At 41.0% G+C, this 18,853-nt stretch overlaps 1 protein-coding gene and 1 long non-coding RNA gene across 2 annotated transcripts; one reads left to right on the top strand and one right to left on the bottom strand.

Moving 5' to 3' along the window:
• Window positions 1-1,537: 1,537 nt before the first annotated feature.
• Window positions 1,538-7,816, bottom strand: LOC137795010 (neuroepithelial cell-transforming gene 1 protein-like). The gene is made up of 12 exons (XM_068592214.1): window positions 7,508-7,816; window positions 6,226-6,295; window positions 5,950-6,009; window positions 5,186-5,293; window positions 4,909-5,076; window positions 4,752-4,814; window positions 4,542-4,638; window positions 4,220-4,296; window positions 3,870-4,127; window positions 3,544-3,714; window positions 3,268-3,454; window positions 1,538-2,179 (listed from the first exon to the last, which is right to left on the bottom strand). The coding sequence occupies exons 1-12, from the start codon at window positions 7,654-7,656 to the stop codon at window positions 1,848-1,850; spliced, it is 1,740 nt and encodes a 579-aa protein (XP_068448315.1). The 5' UTR covers window positions 7,657-7,816; the 3' UTR covers window positions 1,538-1,847.
• A 9,699-nt stretch (window positions 7,817-17,515) lies between these two features.
• LOC137795009 (uncharacterized) lies at window positions 17,516-18,438 on the top strand. The gene is made up of 2 exons (XR_011078374.1): window positions 17,516-17,646; window positions 17,772-18,438. It is a non-coding gene; the product is annotated as an uncharacterized lncRNA (long non-coding RNA).
• The last annotated feature ends 415 nt before the right edge of the window (window positions 18,439-18,853 follow it).

The raw sequence follows: 18,853 nt of genomic DNA, 5'->3' as shown, positions 1-18,853 counted from the left end.
ATACTGCAGGTTCAAAAGCTGACAATGTGGGAGTGGCTCTTCCAGGCAAATGGGAACATGGCGGGCAGATTGGGTTGTGGTCGGACCAGCAGGCAAAGTAGAACAGCCAGGTAGCTCATAGAGAAGGAAACGTTGAAATGCACAGGCTGCTCTGGACATGCTAGTTTAACTTTATGACCCTGATCTTTCGCCAGACACCTGCACCCCAAATGCAGTCTGGCAAAATGAGATAAATGTAATGATCTATATCTTCATATCTTTTCCTCTCAGAGCTGTTTACACAAGAGGACGATTAACGTTTGTCTTCTCAGACAGAATTCATTCAGGAGTTAGTTCCTCTTTGTGCAATTCCAGTTTCGGTTCCTCAACTGCATTTGTCTGAATGAAGCTCTGAAGTCATTTTGTTGCTGGTATGGATTTCAAACACATAAATGCTGTTTCTTTCCTGCATAAACTTGTGTGATGAAGTTGTGTGATAAAGTACATCTGCTTATCTTATCGGAAGTACTAGCGAGCCACTTTTTAGATGTTGATAATCATCGGCTTGGCAGAGAGTTCAAACTGAAACGTAAGATATTCAGCGATAGTTTACTTAAATTATTCTAGTTTCGCAAATGGATGTAGAACATGTTTACTCCAAATAAGTAAATATCAATTGGTATTGGTAACAGTATTATTCTAAAGTGAAACTGTAACAAAATGATATGACTGATATGTAGAATTTCAAGACATTAAGAGAAAAGAACAAAAGTTTTTCTCAGCTTCTGTTTATTTGACAAATCTTGGAACAAATTGTTCGGAACAGCTCTGTCAACAGGAGAAGAAAGTGACCGAGGGGTCCAAGTACAACTGAGAGGATGCTTGTGTGTTCCAATATCCATACTACCATATTATTTATATATGCCAGAAAAAGATCAAGCATATTACGTCAAATGCAGTAAGCCAAAAATACTAGGATGTTCGCCTGATTCTAGTCACATTTCGGCAAGCCAGCATGCTTTTCTGGCCGACAATCCTCTGCACAGTTGCTGTACGTGGAAGAGGGTCAAAGTTCGAGGTGCAATGTTGTGACGAAACAGTATGTTGCCGTTGCATCAACAAAGTCTTTTGTAAGGACCGCTGCGATATGAACTAAAAGTCAAAGGGAATGTATGAGATTGGGACACTGAATATCTGTATATTATACACAGGAATCCAAACTATTTTTCTTTTTCCATTTAACAACTTTTCTCTGAATATATATGGATTTTCAAAGAAATGTTTTTAACTTTATCATATTCATTATCAGTTCCCTTTTTAATGTTCTGCTCATTATCTCATCTAATGAATCTAAACTTCTCGCACCCAAAGACTTCCTGCACAGACCGCTGAGGCCATCACAGGTGCTTAGTTCCTAGATCTCTTATCTTACCATTATAGCACTTACAACAACATGCATCTATAATATAGATGAATTAACTCTTGGATTGCAGCAAAAAAAAAGAGAATGAGTTTCAGTGTTGACACTGGAAGGAACGTTGAAAATACATTTACGGAGTGGTAACTTGCTATTTTAATGAAAGCATACATAAAACCCTAATTCCACACACAAATAGCTGGTATAAACACATTTCAGTAACACAGACACATTTTTTTTTGTAAACTAATTACACTTTGTAAAGACAAACATTTGACAGAACAGTTTGGACGGAAATGATTGGAAAGACATTTTCAGTGCAGCTAGAATGGTAAAGTAAAAGTATAAAAACAGTGGTTGTATGAAAATTCACAAACAGTCACGAGACAAAACTGGACTCTTGTTACGTACACGTGTCTGTTTAAGAGGAACCGGCTGCCGGGGTAAATGTCTACACTCCAGTCTCCTTCCTCTTTAGTGAGCCTTGTAACTTCTGGTCCAATCTGGTTTTGGAGAGCGTCTGAGGCCTGAGTTTAGGGCCACAGACAGGCGGGCAGTTCTCGTCCGCCTCCTCGTCAGAAGTGGTGACTGAGATAGTGGAGGCGCGACGCTTGGCTCTGACGACTTCTCTCTGCTGAACTCTGGGTAGAGCCTCCTGGTGTGGGGCCATTGCAGTGCGGAGACAGTTGAGCCACTGCTGCTTGTGGTAGACGTCGTTGACGTGCAGGGTGTGGGACTGGCCATGGGAGGGATCCACAGAGCTCACGCGAAAAACGTTCTTAGCTAGGAGGGAAACAAAAAGAATAGAGCTACAGTCTGAATAACAAGTAGCAATGTGTGGGATACAAAACAGTTTATTTTTTGCTGTCAGGATTACAAACTCTGATCCTGCAGCCGGACATATTCTCTTTTATGTAGTTTCTTTCCAACAAAAAACCTCTGATGAATCTGATAATCTGCTTTTATATTAAAGGTTGGTGTACAGATGTCAGTGTTAAAATAATCATGCAGTCCTCATTTAGAAACACTTCTAATAGACTGCAAACCATTATATTCACCACGGGAGTTTTCCTCATTCATTGTGGCCAGTGTTAACATCCCACATCAGGCCTGTGTGAGTGAGGCACTCCAACACCTGGCTGAGCAGATCAAGAACATGGAGCACTAATACCCAGACTCCCTGCTCATTGTTCTTGGGCTGATCATTTGACTGATCATATTCTGGTTCATCTTCTCCCATCTACAGAATTTAAATGTGCAAATTCTGTGGTGAAGACTGTGGAGATGGACCAATGAGGCTAAGCCAGAGCTTTGCCTCTTTTTTTTTTTGCTTTGCCTCTACTGATTGTAGTGTTTTTGAGGCTGCTGCTACAGACCTGGTTTAGCTCACTGACACTGTGACATGTTATATCAGTTTTTGTGAGGACATGCGTGTGCAGACTTAAACCTTCTGCACATACAACAGCAATTGGCTCACTGCAAGACTCAAGTGGCTTTGTCGGGCTGAAGAGGAGGCCTACAGATGTGGGGACTGGATTCTGTACAGCCAGGCCAGAAACACACTGGTAGCTAAGGTAGGTAGCGAAGAAGAGCTACACAAAAAGCTTTTCAGCCAACGACTTCCTCTTCAGTTAAATGAGGCCTGGAAGTACTCACAAACTACAGGAGACCATCCAGCACCACTTCCACCCCCAACATCAAACAACCACCTACATGCTCTACCTCCTTCAACAACATGTGATTTGAAATGTAGTTAAGAAAAACTGAAACCACAGTTGCTGGATAAATAAAACAATCAAACACTTAATTATAGGGTGACACAACATGCCGTGGCCACTCTCCACCAGCAGGTTGAACTGAACTCAACCCACCCTTCTCTCCATTGTTGAAAGCCCCTCTGAAGGAGCCCCCCATGCGGCTCTCTCCATCCTGCAGGTCCTCCAGAGCCAAATCCCGAACTGGGATGGGTTGTCGATACACCTGGAAGCAGCTCCTGTCGTTCCGGGTCACTGGTCGAGTCAGAACTAGCAGGTCAGAGAAAAGGAACACGTGCAGCCTCTGCGAAGAAACACACGAATATAAAATGATATAACACAGAGAGACAAAAATGTATGTACATGGTAATAATGAGTAAACCTAATTCTCACCGAGCCACTTTTGTTCCGCAGCTCGCCGTGACAAAGTAGGATCTTACAGTCATCGATGAGAGGGTCCCGCTGCTTATCATCCAGATATTCCAGTTTGTTGATATAATACTGACACTCAGACTCTCCTTTTCTCACATTGATTTCAGACAGAATCTCCTGAATTATGGTAATCTGGATAATTAAAGAAGGACAGAGCAGTTGGTAATTTGGCAAAACACACAAGACTACAAATGAAATAATAGCTTAATATGTTCTTCATCAGATATAGCAGCAAAATATAAGGAACAACACTGTGACTGCATAGGCATGTAATTTGGATAACGTACAGCTCTTTCCAGACTGGGTACGTCCGAGTGATCAGTAGGAGTGTGTCTGAGGATCTCTCGCAGCAGCAGTGGGTATTTCACCAGGCGTGACCGTGGGATGTCGAGGAAGCTCCAGAGATCCAGCTTCCTGCTGAAGGGCGACTCCAGGCAGCGCTGCAGGAAGTCCTGAACCCGCCTGTCCTGCTTTTTCTGGTCCAGCAGTGCTTTGGCTGCGAGCTGGTTGCTACAATAGCCTTTGTAAGCGTTCAGACCAGGTAGCTAAAAAGATACAATAAAAGTTAATATTTTTTTGCGTGTGGAAATTGTCCTTATCGGAAGATAATGTGTGTAAGGTAAACATCAACACACACCCAGTCAATAACTATCTGTCCAATCTCAGCTACTGTTCCATCGGGGCCAGTTCCCTCCATCAGTTTCATCAGTAAGTCTGCAGATTATTTAAAAAAAAAGCACAGTTAGAAACACCTCATGCATCATTTAAAGCTGGGGTAGGCAGTTCATCTCTCATGATTTTCTAATGCAAGAAAGCAGAACCAAGTGGAGGTGCAGAAGTCAGACCAAAATTACATGCTGAAAGGTCATTACGAATGTTTTGCCCAATGAAGCCAAAAGTGAACAGCCGACCCCAACTATAAAGCAGTTTAAGTACAGGACTGTTTAGTGGTAATTTACCCTCATGTAAGGGGATGTATGCATCCAGGTCCCCGAATATGTGAGCCAATTCCTCCTCTGTCATGATGGAGAGTTTTAGCATTGGGTCGTGGTATGCCTAATTGTGAGAAAAGCAGCATTGTGAGCACAAACTACAATTTGTAAAAAAAAAAAAAAGGGAGCATAAATGTTTTCATTTATTTGTGTAATATTAAATAAGGCTTTTCTAACCTTCCGTGCAAGTTGGAGATCCTCTATGAGATCCTGCTCTCCCCTGTAAAGCTCATGAATTGCCTAAAGAAGAAACACAACAGAAACAACAGCAGGAGAAGTTATTTTTTTATGCCCTCCATACTTTTAGAACTTTGAAAAGACTGCACTGCAGAACCTCTTGTCTCTTGATCTCTTTGGTGGAGAACGTGCTCTTCTGATGGACATCCAGTGTCTCTGACCACAGCGTGCTGTTTCTGCGTTTAGTGGGAGTGGGACCTGCTGCCTTGCTGCCAGCTTTGAGGGACATCCCTGGTGACTTGCTGTCACCACGCAATGACATTGACTTAAGAGAAGAAAAAGAAGATTATTTTAAAGCCAAACACAGATTTGACTCATTTAAATTTCTACAATATGAATTAGCAGAGGGAGTGACAGAAGAGTCAGTCATTTACCTGGATGGTCTGACCAAAGCGCCGCACCGCTCCATTCTTTGAAGGCGATATCAAGTTGACGAGGGATGAAACTTTAGCCAGAGGTCGGACACGCTTGTTACTGGGTTCCTGGAAAACAAGGGAATGCACTTCAGGTTAACCTCATTGTATTGATGTGTGGACTGTAGCATTGAATACTCATGCGTTGTTTAATACAAGGCTGTCAATCACACATTGTAAATACAACTTTTTGCAACTCATTTTGTTAAAAGCCTATTACTAAATGCTGTTCTGCAGTCACAGAAATGTTATGACATTCTCTTTATTACTTACAAAATAATAAAGCACTGCTTTTGTTTAGTGTCATTTGTACTAATAAGAAACAACTCTAAATGCATCAGGAAATACATTTTTACTTCACTCTCGATCACAACAGCTTTTATGTAGGCTTAATGCCACGGTACCAAAATGGCCATGTACGTTGTTAATGTTTTTTAAAAAAGGTATTAAACCACATCGCAGAGCCAAGAGACAATGTAATAATGCTGAGAGACAATGTGGACTGGACTTTCTGTCACCAGGATCATTTCCTCAGACAGACACTTGTGTCAGTGAAAGGAGTCTTGGGATTATCCTGAGCTCATAACACACAAGAGCACTCACGGCTGTCTGTGGCGAGTCCCTGAGTCATGCAGAGGGATTACAGTTTGTTGTGAGGACACATTCAAGGGTGAAACACTAGTCTTGCAACCAGCGGACAGACAGGAAGCTGCCCTGACTCTCACCTTGAGGTCGAAGCTGGACAGACTGACTGTGTCATCCTCCTTCTCTTTGCGTTTCCTCTTCTGTAGCAACATAAGAATAGAAACTGTTTTACAAGTCTGTTGAAAATTCAAACAACACATTTGCAGCAACATTTCTGCTGAATTGAATGTTTTAGTGATACATTTTGAAATCATGAATGAACAGTCACATATGGCATTCACGGATCATACTGTATGTGCGTGGATGTGAACACTACAATCTAACATGATGGCGCAGTGTTTCCAACATTAACTCACTAGACTGAAGTCCCATGGAGTCCCCGGAGTGAGAAAAGTGAAGGAGCTGCCTCTCTGCATAGGAGGTCTGCTAGAAATGGGATAAAAAAGAATTGGTCAAGCAGAAGGACAACAAGTTTACATCAACTTCATTGCAAAGAGAGTGCCTACTACTCTGCTGAGGTTGTTTCTTTGACTACTACTGTTGATAAAAAAGACATGCAGAATCTGATCATACGTGCAGACATACCTGGTGAAATATACCTTAAACAGCAAACTAAGGCATACAAACAACGACTACAGAGCATTTCCGCTTTGTTAACATGATGAATGGCTTTTCCTTTTGTGTGCCTTTTTGATTCAGTCACTGTTATGTTTCAATAATGTAAAACGCTGTGGATAACGACTTAGGGACTTTGATATAACCAAATGAGGAGCCGGACTGCTCTCATCTGCTGCAGAAAAAAAGTCAGTTAGGAAGAAAAACAATGCAGCGACAGAGAGTTACAATGTTTTCTTCTACTCCCAGAGGGTGTCAAGGCCAAAGTCAGCTGAATACACTGCTATAAAACCTACTCCAAGTAATCCCGCCTTCGAGTCATGTTAGAAATTATAGAATAATGAGTGGAGAGTGAAAGATCTTAATAGAGTGATGGAAAATAATTGGTAAAGTTGCATTCATCTGCAAGCCAAGCCATTATGATGTAATTACCCTACCTGCAGTATCGAAGAATAAACACTGGTACAGTACAGGTTTAATTACGCAGACATGCCTTGTTAATGATAACTGTGTATACCGTGATACACAAATAACACAGAAAGACTGAGAAATCATGGAACTATCAGCGGTATAGACAAAAACAAAACTTGAAAAAATATATCAGCAGATATTAAAGGTATGCTGATATTTCTCATTGAAGTGTCTACACTACTATTATCGTGCTGAAAAGATTATATGTATAAATTAACGTTAACCTGCAGATTTTCTCCACTTGATGAAAAATAAACAAGACTGTTAAAACAGTAGTTCATTTTGTTATAACTTATATTTCGTCGATCTTGCTGTTTAGTGCCACCACAAGCAGTTTAAGCATAGCCGGTCGTGGTGACAACATGCGAGTAACGCTTTATGGTTTCCGAGGTGCACCTGAACGCATCCTGTGCCAGTTACGAATGTTGGCTAACCAACGTTAGCTCGCAATGTGTTTAAGTCTTATTACTTAATAACCAGAGCTGCCAAATAAATAAATACATCAATAATGACATATGACAGTACCACATGTTTCTGACGTGATCCACTTACTTCTTGGAGATGTTTCTCCGGAGTATTTGAGGAGACGGCTCGGCGGCGCTAATGACGCTGGTGGTGGACGTCGTCGATGACGTCCTGCGAAGTTTCTGCTTTTTCTTTCCCACCGTCTTTCTTCTTCTTACTTCTTCATTTTCCTCCATTTTTGCAAGAGGCTTCGTCTCGAGATCACTTGTATCGAGACGTATTTATGGCTAAGCGAACAAAAGACAAAGCCCAGACGGATGAAAACTGGCCCGATGTGTACAAAGAAAGCAGGAGATCGATGAAAACAGAGCACAGCACACACACCACGTCGGAAGTTTGAATACGGCGGCTTCATCGAAATGGCCCAATCAGGAGAGGGCTCAGAGCTCCGTTGCTGTGATACCAAGAGGTGGGAGTGGCCAGTGAGACGAAAAGGACCTTGAATGTAGCAAACGTCATGTTTCTGACCAGCGGGGGTAATGGAAAACAAGTCAACCGTAAAACATATTATAACTTATATATAATAATGATAAAATAAGATTAGTAAACAACAGTGGTTTGCTTAAAACCTACACATTTAATTCAGAGTGTAATAATTTTTAAAGTTGGTCCATTTTACATATTTAGAAATACATTTATATACATGTTATGTACAGTCTATGATATTAATTAATTCATTTTTTGCGCCAAATATTTTCGATATCACGTACACACATAGAAGTGATATTTGCAATGCAATAGGGATATTTCAGAATTGTTTTAGCACAGCCAGATCATGAGGATATAATAGTTTGACCTGTCAATAGCGGTTATATTTGTTTTTGTTATTCAAATATTATGTATGCATATACCGTTCCTTATACTTTAATAGCAGCTATATTTTTGTTTTTACCATTGTTTACTTTTGATGTCTTTGTTTCACAGTTGTGTATCAGGTTTGTTTACTCCTTTCCTAGTGTCGACACAATTAATAAATCAATTAGATTGTCATTCTGACAATTTAGCTGCCATATAGTTCGTGTATAGATTTTCCTCTAAACTAGGAAACGAACATACACTGTTCTGCCTGGGCTAAGTAGTGAGTGGTAATATTTTTTTTTCGTCTTTTATTGCCTCCATATAAGGACCAGGATTATATCTTATGTTTCAGAGCGCCGTTTAACCGTATCTTATGGCACGACCCGACCACCAGTCAAACAGGTCACAGTGAGCTCTTCTGATTCAACAGTTCTGTCCTTCATGAGCACATCATGACCTTAGTGTGGTCAACCATTCCACTGAATCAACATACCTGTCAGTCCCATGAAATATGGTGTAAGGTACCACAGCTATGGTCTTCATTCAATGGCTCCTCAAGCACAATAATACTGTACAGCAGACACCGAATATTTTATTTAAGTATTGTACAGAAACCATACAATTATAGTTCAACGGGATAAATACAATACAACAAACACATACATATGTGAAACAATCTAACCATGGGATCCATGTAGTAGCTGTTGTGGAGTCAGATAAACTTTAAAGTGTATTAAATCAAATCAATTATATTATTTTTACTTAGCATGCAGACTTCATTTTTCATGGACACAACCTTCTTGCCAAAAGATGAATACGGGCCATTCAGTAGCTGTTCTGAGGCTTTCAGTACAATTAATCTCACCTTGTAAACCAACGTGGACAACTCAATGACAACTGGTGTGTTCGAAAGCTCAAAAACAGAAACTATATAGACTTGCAGAAAAACATGGAACTTTCACTTTCAACTTGGATGTATTTGGCAGGTTGAACTACATCAACTGCCTCAGGAAGAACATCCTCTGTTAAACCTTCTTAGCGATGGAGATCTGAGGTCTTGGGTTATGGAGCCCAGGAAGCGGAAGGACTCCATAGGTACAGGGGCTGTGCTCTTCTGGAAATTCATGACCATCTCATTGTCTTTAGAGCGTTGAGCTCCAAGTTGTTTTGTCTGCACCCGGTCACCAAATGGTCAGTGTTGGGTGCTCATAAAGAAATAATGTTTCCTATTTCTTCTGTGACAGTTGCTGTGAGATTTATTAAGGACCCAACAAACCCTGTATATTTACTGTGAGTGTTTTATTTCCCCAAAATACAAGTTAATTACAGTATTTTATAAATGTATTAAGGAAGCTTTAATTGTCTCAAAACTATATAAAGTACCTGTCATTTACAGTCATTAATTTAAAAACGAAATATTTCCTAATAAATTGGAAAAAAAACTAATCATGAAGATGCGGAAAGCATGGCAGTAGGTGGTACGAGACTATATTCTCTAGGTATTTCTAGGTCACTTCCAGTCGTCTGTATTCATTTACATGGCATGGAGGAGCATTTGCACTATACCTTCCTTCAGCAACGAAGAGCTTAACCTCAGTGAAAACACCCTCTAGGTTTCCATCTGATGGAAGCAATGCACTTGTACCAAGTTACTGTGTTTTTATAGCAACATGCCGAACAAACCCAAATGAAAAGAAAATAGATAATACAGGCAGCGGGCAATTAGAGGGATTATTTTGGTATGAATCGTACATAGTTTCTTTTTCAGGAAAATCATACTCTTTTATCTTTTAACAAAGCTAATGGTTTCAGAATGTATCAATGAAAATGAATTCAGGAATAAACTAAGTTTGAGTGAGACACAGGGTGCAAAACAAAGAGTTAACAAGAAGCAGGAAAGCAGCTGTGACCAGTTAGTGAATGAGCAGTAATTTATACAAATGTGACCTACTTTGCGGCATTATAAAAACATCTCATATTTCCATTTATAAATGTATAGCGTCTGTACGTGCTGATGATCCACCTCCCAGAACACTGATTTCATATGGTGCTAGAGACTGGGTACAAACATCTACGTCACCAAATGAAATCAGTTTCCGAGTGCAGTCCTCTTACTTTATAGACAGCGCATTGTGCATGCAATACAAGACATGTTGGATGAAGAAAAAGAGAACTTTGATATTGTGTCAAATGGACTGGTAAGCCCCCGGGCTGTAAATTGGATGCAGATGTAGGTCAAAGGTGTTGTTTGAAGAGGGTTGCTGCCCTGCGTCTGCTCCTCTCGCTGTACGACGGCCCATTCTACAAACGAACAGCAGAGGGTGTGGTTCCATTAAAGACAGAGCCGGCCGGTGACCCAATGGTGGAAGGAAAGTTAAAGTGAACCTCATAAAGTTCAAAGGGATATTTTTGAAGATTCCACCTAAAGAGACTGAATTCAACACACACATACATTACAGTAAAAACAATCACATTTCTCTTGTACATCAGGATAACAATATATAGTTTGACGTTTTGGGAAATGTTCTGATTATCTTGCTTGATATAATATGAGAAGATTGATACCAATCTCATGTTTTACACTTAACACGAAGCTACAACAAACAGCTGCTTAGCCTAAAATATGGCATACGGTCTTTTCAAAGTAAACTTACGTCTTCACAGTAGACTACCAACTTTGGTTTAGGCAACTCCTTGATTAGTAAAAGATCGTGAAATACTTAGTTAGGTTATTTAGGAATATATTTAGGAAAAGATAATTGTTTTGGTTAAAATAACCACAGAAATGCCATTACGCTATACAAGTTATGTGACATATAAATCAACATTGACTTCTCTTTCGCATAGGGGCCTAACTGTGGACTCCTGGCTAAAAGCTAGCTCTTTGTTGGACCATCCAACCCCACTTTGCCCACCCAGTGTGCCCCTTTGCGACCTTTATACTTATTCGTTTGTTATTACACAAAATCATTTCGTGGAATATCAACGTTTCATTATTTTTTCGTATTTTTTTTTAGGTATTGCTTCAAATGCTGGATGAGACCAGCCTGACTCCTCAAATGTTAATTTGTGCTGGTAGCTGTCAGCAGCCAGTTAGCTTAGTTTAGCATAAAGACTGGTAGCAAGGAAGAAGTGGAAGCCTGGTTCTGTCTGAAGTTAACAATGTCAACCTACCAGCACCTTCAAAGCTCACTAAAACCATAACTAGTGGTCTAATTCTCAAAAAAGAAGCAAAAAGCGAACAAACGTATTTCCCAAAATGTCAAGCTATTGCTTTAAGAGTAGAAGGGTCTGAACAAACAGGCAAACTGAATTGATGGGGAAGCAGGATGGACACTTGCTCCTCTCATGTCATGTATGGGAAATAGATCTTCATCATCTTACAAGGACAACTTCTCCATTCACGGAAGCCATAAAGGGTTGGACAGGGGTCAAAAAAAGGTGTTATGACATTGCTAGTGTATATACATTGCTGCCTTAATAATGCAAAAGAAGAAGAAACAGATATAGCAAAGAAACAGCCGCAGGAAAAAGTGAAAAGTGGATACAAATGCATTATAATCTAAGCTATAGAAATTCTGTTGACATTAAATGTGCAACATAAAGGTACCGGGTCTAGCAGGTCTAATAATAATGCTATGACTCATGTTTGTTTCCAGATGGCTTCATTTGAACAGGAGCTGAAGGTTGAAGGTTTATCTTATGACACACTGTTCATCACACCTCCTCTTCCCCTTCCTTCCCACCACGTTCATGGGCCAAATCCCATCTAAATAAACATAAAAACGACATGCAGAGACATCAAAATACAGGATAAATCGTGTGTCCTTTCGAGGAGAAGGTTTGTCACAGTGCAATCTTTGCCACATCACACCAAAACAACCCTGGATGAGTTAAGTCAAATGAAATTAAACTCTCCCCTCCACTGAGTTTGATGGAAAATGCCCTGCATCGCCAAACTGGGACAATAACAAAGACACATTTAAATGAGAGAAGCCATCCAAAGAGACTGTAGTCATCAATGTATCTCTCATCACTGCTAATATTTTAGTCTGGAGTCATCAAGCGTCCAAGAATTCAAAGCAGGAGTGAGTCAGTTGAAGACTCACGGAGGAAGATATGACGTGTGCATTGTAACGATCCTCTGAGCTCTTCCTGAAGGTGGCGTGTCTCTCGTTGCGTCTTCATGCCCGTATCGCACAGAATGCTCTTCAGCGTGCTTAAGTGAGTACACGGCGAGGCCGAGCAGACCAACTATGCATAATGTCTGAAGGTTTACCCACTATGAATTTCTGCAATCATGTGCTCGTGAGGCAGCAAGATGAGGAAGGGAGGAAGGAGTGAATCGAGGGGAAAGGCCTTCTATTCATCATGACATAAACATGGAGGCTTGTTGACCCAAGCAAAGAGTATTTTGTTTTTTCATGTGAATATGCAAACACATATTAGATATATGCAAACCTGCTTCCTTCAGGTTAAAGGAGTAGTTCAACAAATACCGCACTCATATCTGTCAAATCGGATAAATATTAAGATGTAGTGAGTAGCTGGTTTGCATAACAGAAGGCAGCCTGGCTCTGTCTGAAGCTGTCGAACTAGCATGTTGTCTTGTTTCTTTCATCTGTCTAAAATCAAAGTGTAAATAACACAAGTTGTGGTTTTAGTGAGCGTTGAAGGTGCTGGTAGCTGTTACCCCTTGTTTATAGGCGGTATGCGTAGCTACGCTAACATGCTGTTGGCTGTAGCTTCATTAAATGGACAGTGGTATCAGTGGTATTTCAACAAGAAAGCAAAACCCGGTTAGGCTAGGTTAAACATTTGGCGACATGAAGGAACCCCAACCCGACCTGTCTTTCACTCCAGGACATTAAACTGAAGAGTAGTCAACCACCTCCTTGTCCAAATATAGTCTATGATGTGATGTGCGTCAATGTGCCGACACATCCTTACTTAAACCAATCAGCCTTGTGACAGATGAGTCAGAGAAAATATTTCCTGGGCTTTTCATTTTAAAGAAGCAGCGGCGGACGTGATCAAAAATAATTCAGGAATTCAGACATCTGCCTCAGCACAGTTATGGTTATATATGAAGACAGGTGCATAAGAGAAGCAGGAACTAATTACGTCTTTCAAAATATTGTAATAAATGTCACCCTGTTTGATGTTGGAGGATGAGTAACCAGGGGATTTTAGAGACCTGTCAGTCTGCCGTTAATTAGTCCGGTCGTGGTTGAGATCAGTGACTGTGCAGACAAACAAAGACTTCATCAGGATTTAAATGGCAGAATGAGGCTGACTGGCAGGGAATATGTACATTATAGCTACGCTATATATATATATATATATATATATATATATATATATATATATATATATATATATATATATATATATATATATATACCCACACCAATGTAGGACAGGATCCAGGTGCGGTCATCTGGCGCACACATATATGCAAGAAGACTTATTTATATATGAGAGTAAAAAAACAGGAAGTACTGTATGGACACACATATACCCAATATGATTCCGTAATAAAGGAAGGATTTTGAGCCTTGAAAAATCAATCCCACAGACTCACCAAATGGCATCACATTTTTCTGAGAGTGCAGAGTGACAGAGAGAAAGTGTTTCTCTGAGAAGAGACAGCAAGATTACATCTGAGACTTTGTGCCATTGCATTTGAGATCACGAGATTGTAACTCTGGGAAGAAACCTTCATGCTGGATCTCCTCCTGAAATGATCGCAGATTATTTTCCTCCCCACGAAAGTGTATATGATCTACATGGAAGACTTGTTTACTTTTTTATTTAAAGGTTAGAGACCAATGTGTTTTTCAAGACACGACTACTGACTGTGGTTCAAAAATAGACTGAAAGTGAAACTGCTTTGTCACTTTCTGTCACACCTCATACAACTAGAAATGATTAAATTGTGAAACAGCAGGATCATGTAAGTAGCACAAGGTAACCTAAATACATAAACACAAACACTAACCTGTTGCAAAATCATCCGTCACCTACCACATCTCCCCGGAAATGTCTCCTCCCTGGAGACATTTTCACACTCCGACTGCTCCGACTGAAGTGTATCATACTAAACTGTCGGTGCTGTAGTCCTCAGGGTTGCGTGTGTTTCTGTGTGTGTGTGTGCGTGTGTCTGTGTGAACACACTAAGCAGCAGAGGAGTTATGAGATGGAGATGCCAGAGAGAGCACAGCCCCTCTCTCTCTCTCTCTCTCTCTCTCTCTCTCTCTCTCTCTCTCTCTCTCTCTCTCTCTCTCTCTCTCTCTCTCTCTCTCTCTCTCTCTCTCTGCAGTCAGCATGAGCTGTTCATTATTGTAACTGTGAGTCAACACCGGCTCCCACACGCACAAACACACACGGGCATGCACACACGCACACGCACACGCACACACACACACACACACACACACACACACACACACACACACACACACACACACACATGCAGATAGTCTGTCCTTTATTAATATATATATATTTACAGAAAGTTTTGAGGATGTAAACAGTGAAGATATGTTTTGTAATCTTTTGAAAAACGGGAAAAAAACTCCCCCCCTCTCTCTCTCTCTCCCTTCCTCTCTTCTCTCTCTCATTCCAAACACACATGCAAACATTACACACCCAGCATGACAAAGCATCCTCTCTCATGCCAAAGCCAGCAAGCGATTTACACACTTCATCCACATAATCCTCCTGATTTATTTCCTCCATGCTCCTAAGCGGCCAACTCTAAAATGCTGTTTAATTCCCCACATTTCCCTTCATGTATGACTGAATTAGACTCCTGACCTTTAAATGATAAAACTTTCTTTTGTTAAACTCTTGCCAGAACAGCACAGCCTAGATCAACTCTGTAACTTCCTCCATGAATAAAAGCACACAAACTGGGAAACTCCCCGGCTGAGGAGGAAAGGGAAAGATGAAATCGTATCCGTATGGTGATGGCAGGTGAGAGGGCGCGACTCACTGAGCAGGAATGTCACCCTGCATTCCTCTGGTGTGACTGGAAATGCAATAATTGTGCCTCTGTCAAACACCAAAAGCATAACACACATGCATACATAGCCCCCTCTCCCCCGCCCCACAAAATCACCCACCATCTGGCACGTGCTTCCTTTCCAGTATTCGTTCCTATATGCTGAGTCAGCTGACCACACGATGAGTCGCTCCTTTCATCTGTCTGTCTTGAAGATGCCAAAGGAAGTGGCTGTGAAGGCTGAGTCACATCACCTTTTCACCCCCTCAAAATCCCCTCCTCATCATCACGCTACAAGAACAACATCCATACACTTTCATCCTGCTGTCAGTCATCCAGCATCCTCCCACAGCGCCGTGTGCACCTGCGACTGCTCTCCCCTCCTCTGATCTCCCAACCTCCTTTTCCTTCCCTTTAAGGCGTCCTTCCAGCTGTGTGTGAATCCACAGCCGCAGCATCGCGAGGAATGCTTGTCCACAGGCCTCCGCCCGCTGCCCAACATCCTGACCTTCCTCGTAAGATCCTCTCTCCAGAAGACAACTCTGCTATAAAAACTCACATACCGAAAATATCTCTCCTCTCTTCACACTTTGTTCTTCTTCTCTCTCGCTCTCTGTTTGAGTAAATCTGGCAACCAGAACACTTCAGCTATAACAAGACTGCTGAACTGTTAAGAGCTCAGATTAAAGTGTGCGCTGAACTGCAAGCTACTGTATATCAAGACATCGCTTTCGAGCAGAGAGTTAGATGAGAAGATTGATACAACTCTCACACCTACCTGTTAAATATGAAGCTGCATCCGGCAGCTGGTTAGCTTAGCTTAGCACAAGACTGAAGACAAAGGTAAAGAGTTACACTGGCTCCGACTTTTCAGCAGCTGTAAAGCTCACTGATTAACAAAGTTATGTATTGTTTGTTCAAACCATGAAGTACGTAGATGACGGGTTGTGGTGTGTAATGTGTCTTGACGTCACAGTGAGGCTACCAGGCAACTATCACAGACTTCAGGAAGTCACTGCACATTGCTCAGAAACAACCACTGTTTTTACACTTTACACATGTGTTTTTACATCTGCTTCTATTCCATTGCTAAGACAAGACAACTGCTCCAGCTTCTCATTTAGGCACAAACATGAGCGTTGTGTCAAGTTGTGTGTGTGTGTGTGTGTGTGTGTGTGTGTGTGTGTGTGTGTGTGTGTGTGTGTGTGTGTGTGTGTGTGAAAATGACACAGGAGTGACATGCAGACAAGAGGGACGATAAGGAGAATATCTCAAATATATGTTGAAAACAACCCCACAATACACATGTTGCAGGTTGTAAACTGGCTATGGTTTGTCTCTGTGCATTACAAGTAGATTGTGTTGTCCATACTGTGTATATGACCTGTGCCCTGCAGGATTGTTGTGCTAATATCACATCAGACCTCATACGCTAGTTCAGCAGCAGGCAACAAGACGACAAGAGAGAGAAAAAGCAGCATTATGTAACAACCCTACTCAAGTAGTCTGCAGGCTTCAGATGCGTCCTTGGTAACAATCCCTATAGCACCACCAAAGAAAGGACGGGATTGCATAAGGACAAACTCAATGCCTTCCAATAGCCGCTACATGCGGCAGTTCGAAACTCGCAGACGATATGATACTGTTTGATGCTTGGATCTTTATGTTTCAGTAAAGCAATGATTAATATGATGTAAATGCAGCCCTGCAGCTTCACAGTATTGCATTGTTGTTTCAGCAACGCGATATGTAAACCTGCTAAACCAACAGTAGAATAGATGAATAGTTTCCCTTCAAAGGCACAATATGCCCTTTGTGTTGTTAAATTGTGATCATAATGTGATGCTGTTGAATATTCGACATTCTTTATATCAGTGTATTGGGAGTTATTTCTCAAAACATTGAGTAAGTGAAAAGGTTACAGTGAGTCTGGACGCTCAAATTAGTCATTTTCTTGTTGTTTTTATGTTATTTTATTAGACTGCTAACACAGTAATATTTAGCGTGTGAAGATTCCCCCGGATATGCACAAAAACCATCATATATATATATTATTTTTCAGTTTTACAGTTTTACAACTGTTCCCAGAAAAACGTACTGCATTTATTTGCAAAACTACACGAACATCAAAATCAGACTTTGCTCACTTTTAGTGTAAAAACAACTGTAAGAATTCAGAATGTTGAGGTTGTATGTATTTAAAAATCTGTGCCCACTCAGATGCAAAAAAAAAGGAATTCAAATCTCTTACAGCAAAGCAAAATGACAGACATATCGTTCGTGCAACCTTTTCCTGAAAGAGAAGAAATATATTTTTTTAAACTTGTTTACAGGTCAACAATCCACAGGAATGAAACTGGAGGTAAGACAACACCTGCACACTCTTTGAGTATGATGCATTGTTTGAAAAGGTATGTTAGAAATGTTAAATACGAGACAAATTAACACTGGCCAAATGTATTTTTCTTTGTTTCGGTTAACTCAAAGCTGGTGACCGTGGACGGCGAAGGATCATCAAGATGGAAGTGTCAAACCTCAGGGCTTCTGCTCTGACTCGTGACCAGATAAATGCCTTGGCGGCCTGTTTGCCTTCACTGCAGTGTGGGCCCAGAACAGATAATGAGCTGTTTGACCAAATTTGGTGCAAGGAAAAGTTAACGGTGCAAAAATTCAGCTCAAGTTCCCAACTGAACATAACCCCACTCTCGGCACCGACAGCTGAAAAAGAGGGGAGGAAGAGGAGGAGGGGGAGGAGGAGCGGGAGGACGGAGAGGACATGCAGCAGCCAGTTACTGATGGTGACTCCAGTCCACCCGGAGCAGATCGACATACAGACCCTGGCCAATACCCAGAATCACTTCAACGCCATGGAGTTTAACGGGAGGACGTTTGTGAGAGTCACCTCGTGTGTTCACTCACCCGATGGACAACAGAGTCCGAGCGCATGGAGAGTGTCCGACTACAATCTGGAGGGTCACAAGATCCTGTCTGTGATCTGCACCATGACCATGGACTTGAAAATATCCGGCAGTGAAGAGACACAACAGGAAGAGCAGGAAGGGAGCAGGACGGCCACCTGAACAAAGAAACAGAGGAGCCAGAACATGAGATTTTTTTTTTTATTAATAAACCTGTATTAATCTTTTAAGCTCAATAGACCCCCATGAGGAGTCATTTTCCTTCTGTACCTCTTGTTCCCTGTGGTCAAGTAATCGTATCAACCCCAAATTAGTTCTAATACTTGTGTTATTTCATATGATTGTTTTCAGAATTTAGTTTTGCAAAAATGTTTATGTAAAATGTAAAACTTCTATACCATATTTTGATCATAACTATGAACATCTAGCAAAAATATGAGCAAGTTTCACCAAAAATGCCTCCTCGAGCAGTCGCCCATATTTTCAAACTGTTTGGTTCAGGGCCTTAAGTGATTGCTTTTGGCCTTTTTAGGTCTGCAGAAACAAGCACCACATTGACATAATCAGTGAAGTGTCACTTTTACATAAGCATAACGTTGGAGTTATGCTTTTATGAATCTGATGAATTTTATTATTTGCTCTCCTTGTAGT

This window comes from Clinocottus analis, unplaced genomic scaffold, assembly GCF_023055335.1.
Source record: "Clinocottus analis isolate CAN_PGR_092001 unplaced genomic scaffold, fCliAna1.0.p SCAF_266, whole genome shotgun sequence".
Classification (NCBI taxonomy): domain Eukaryota; kingdom Metazoa; phylum Chordata; class Actinopteri; order Perciformes; family Cottidae; genus Clinocottus; species Clinocottus analis.
The sequence above is the reverse complement of the archived record's forward strand: the minus strand, read 5'-3'. Positions and strand labels throughout refer to the sequence as shown.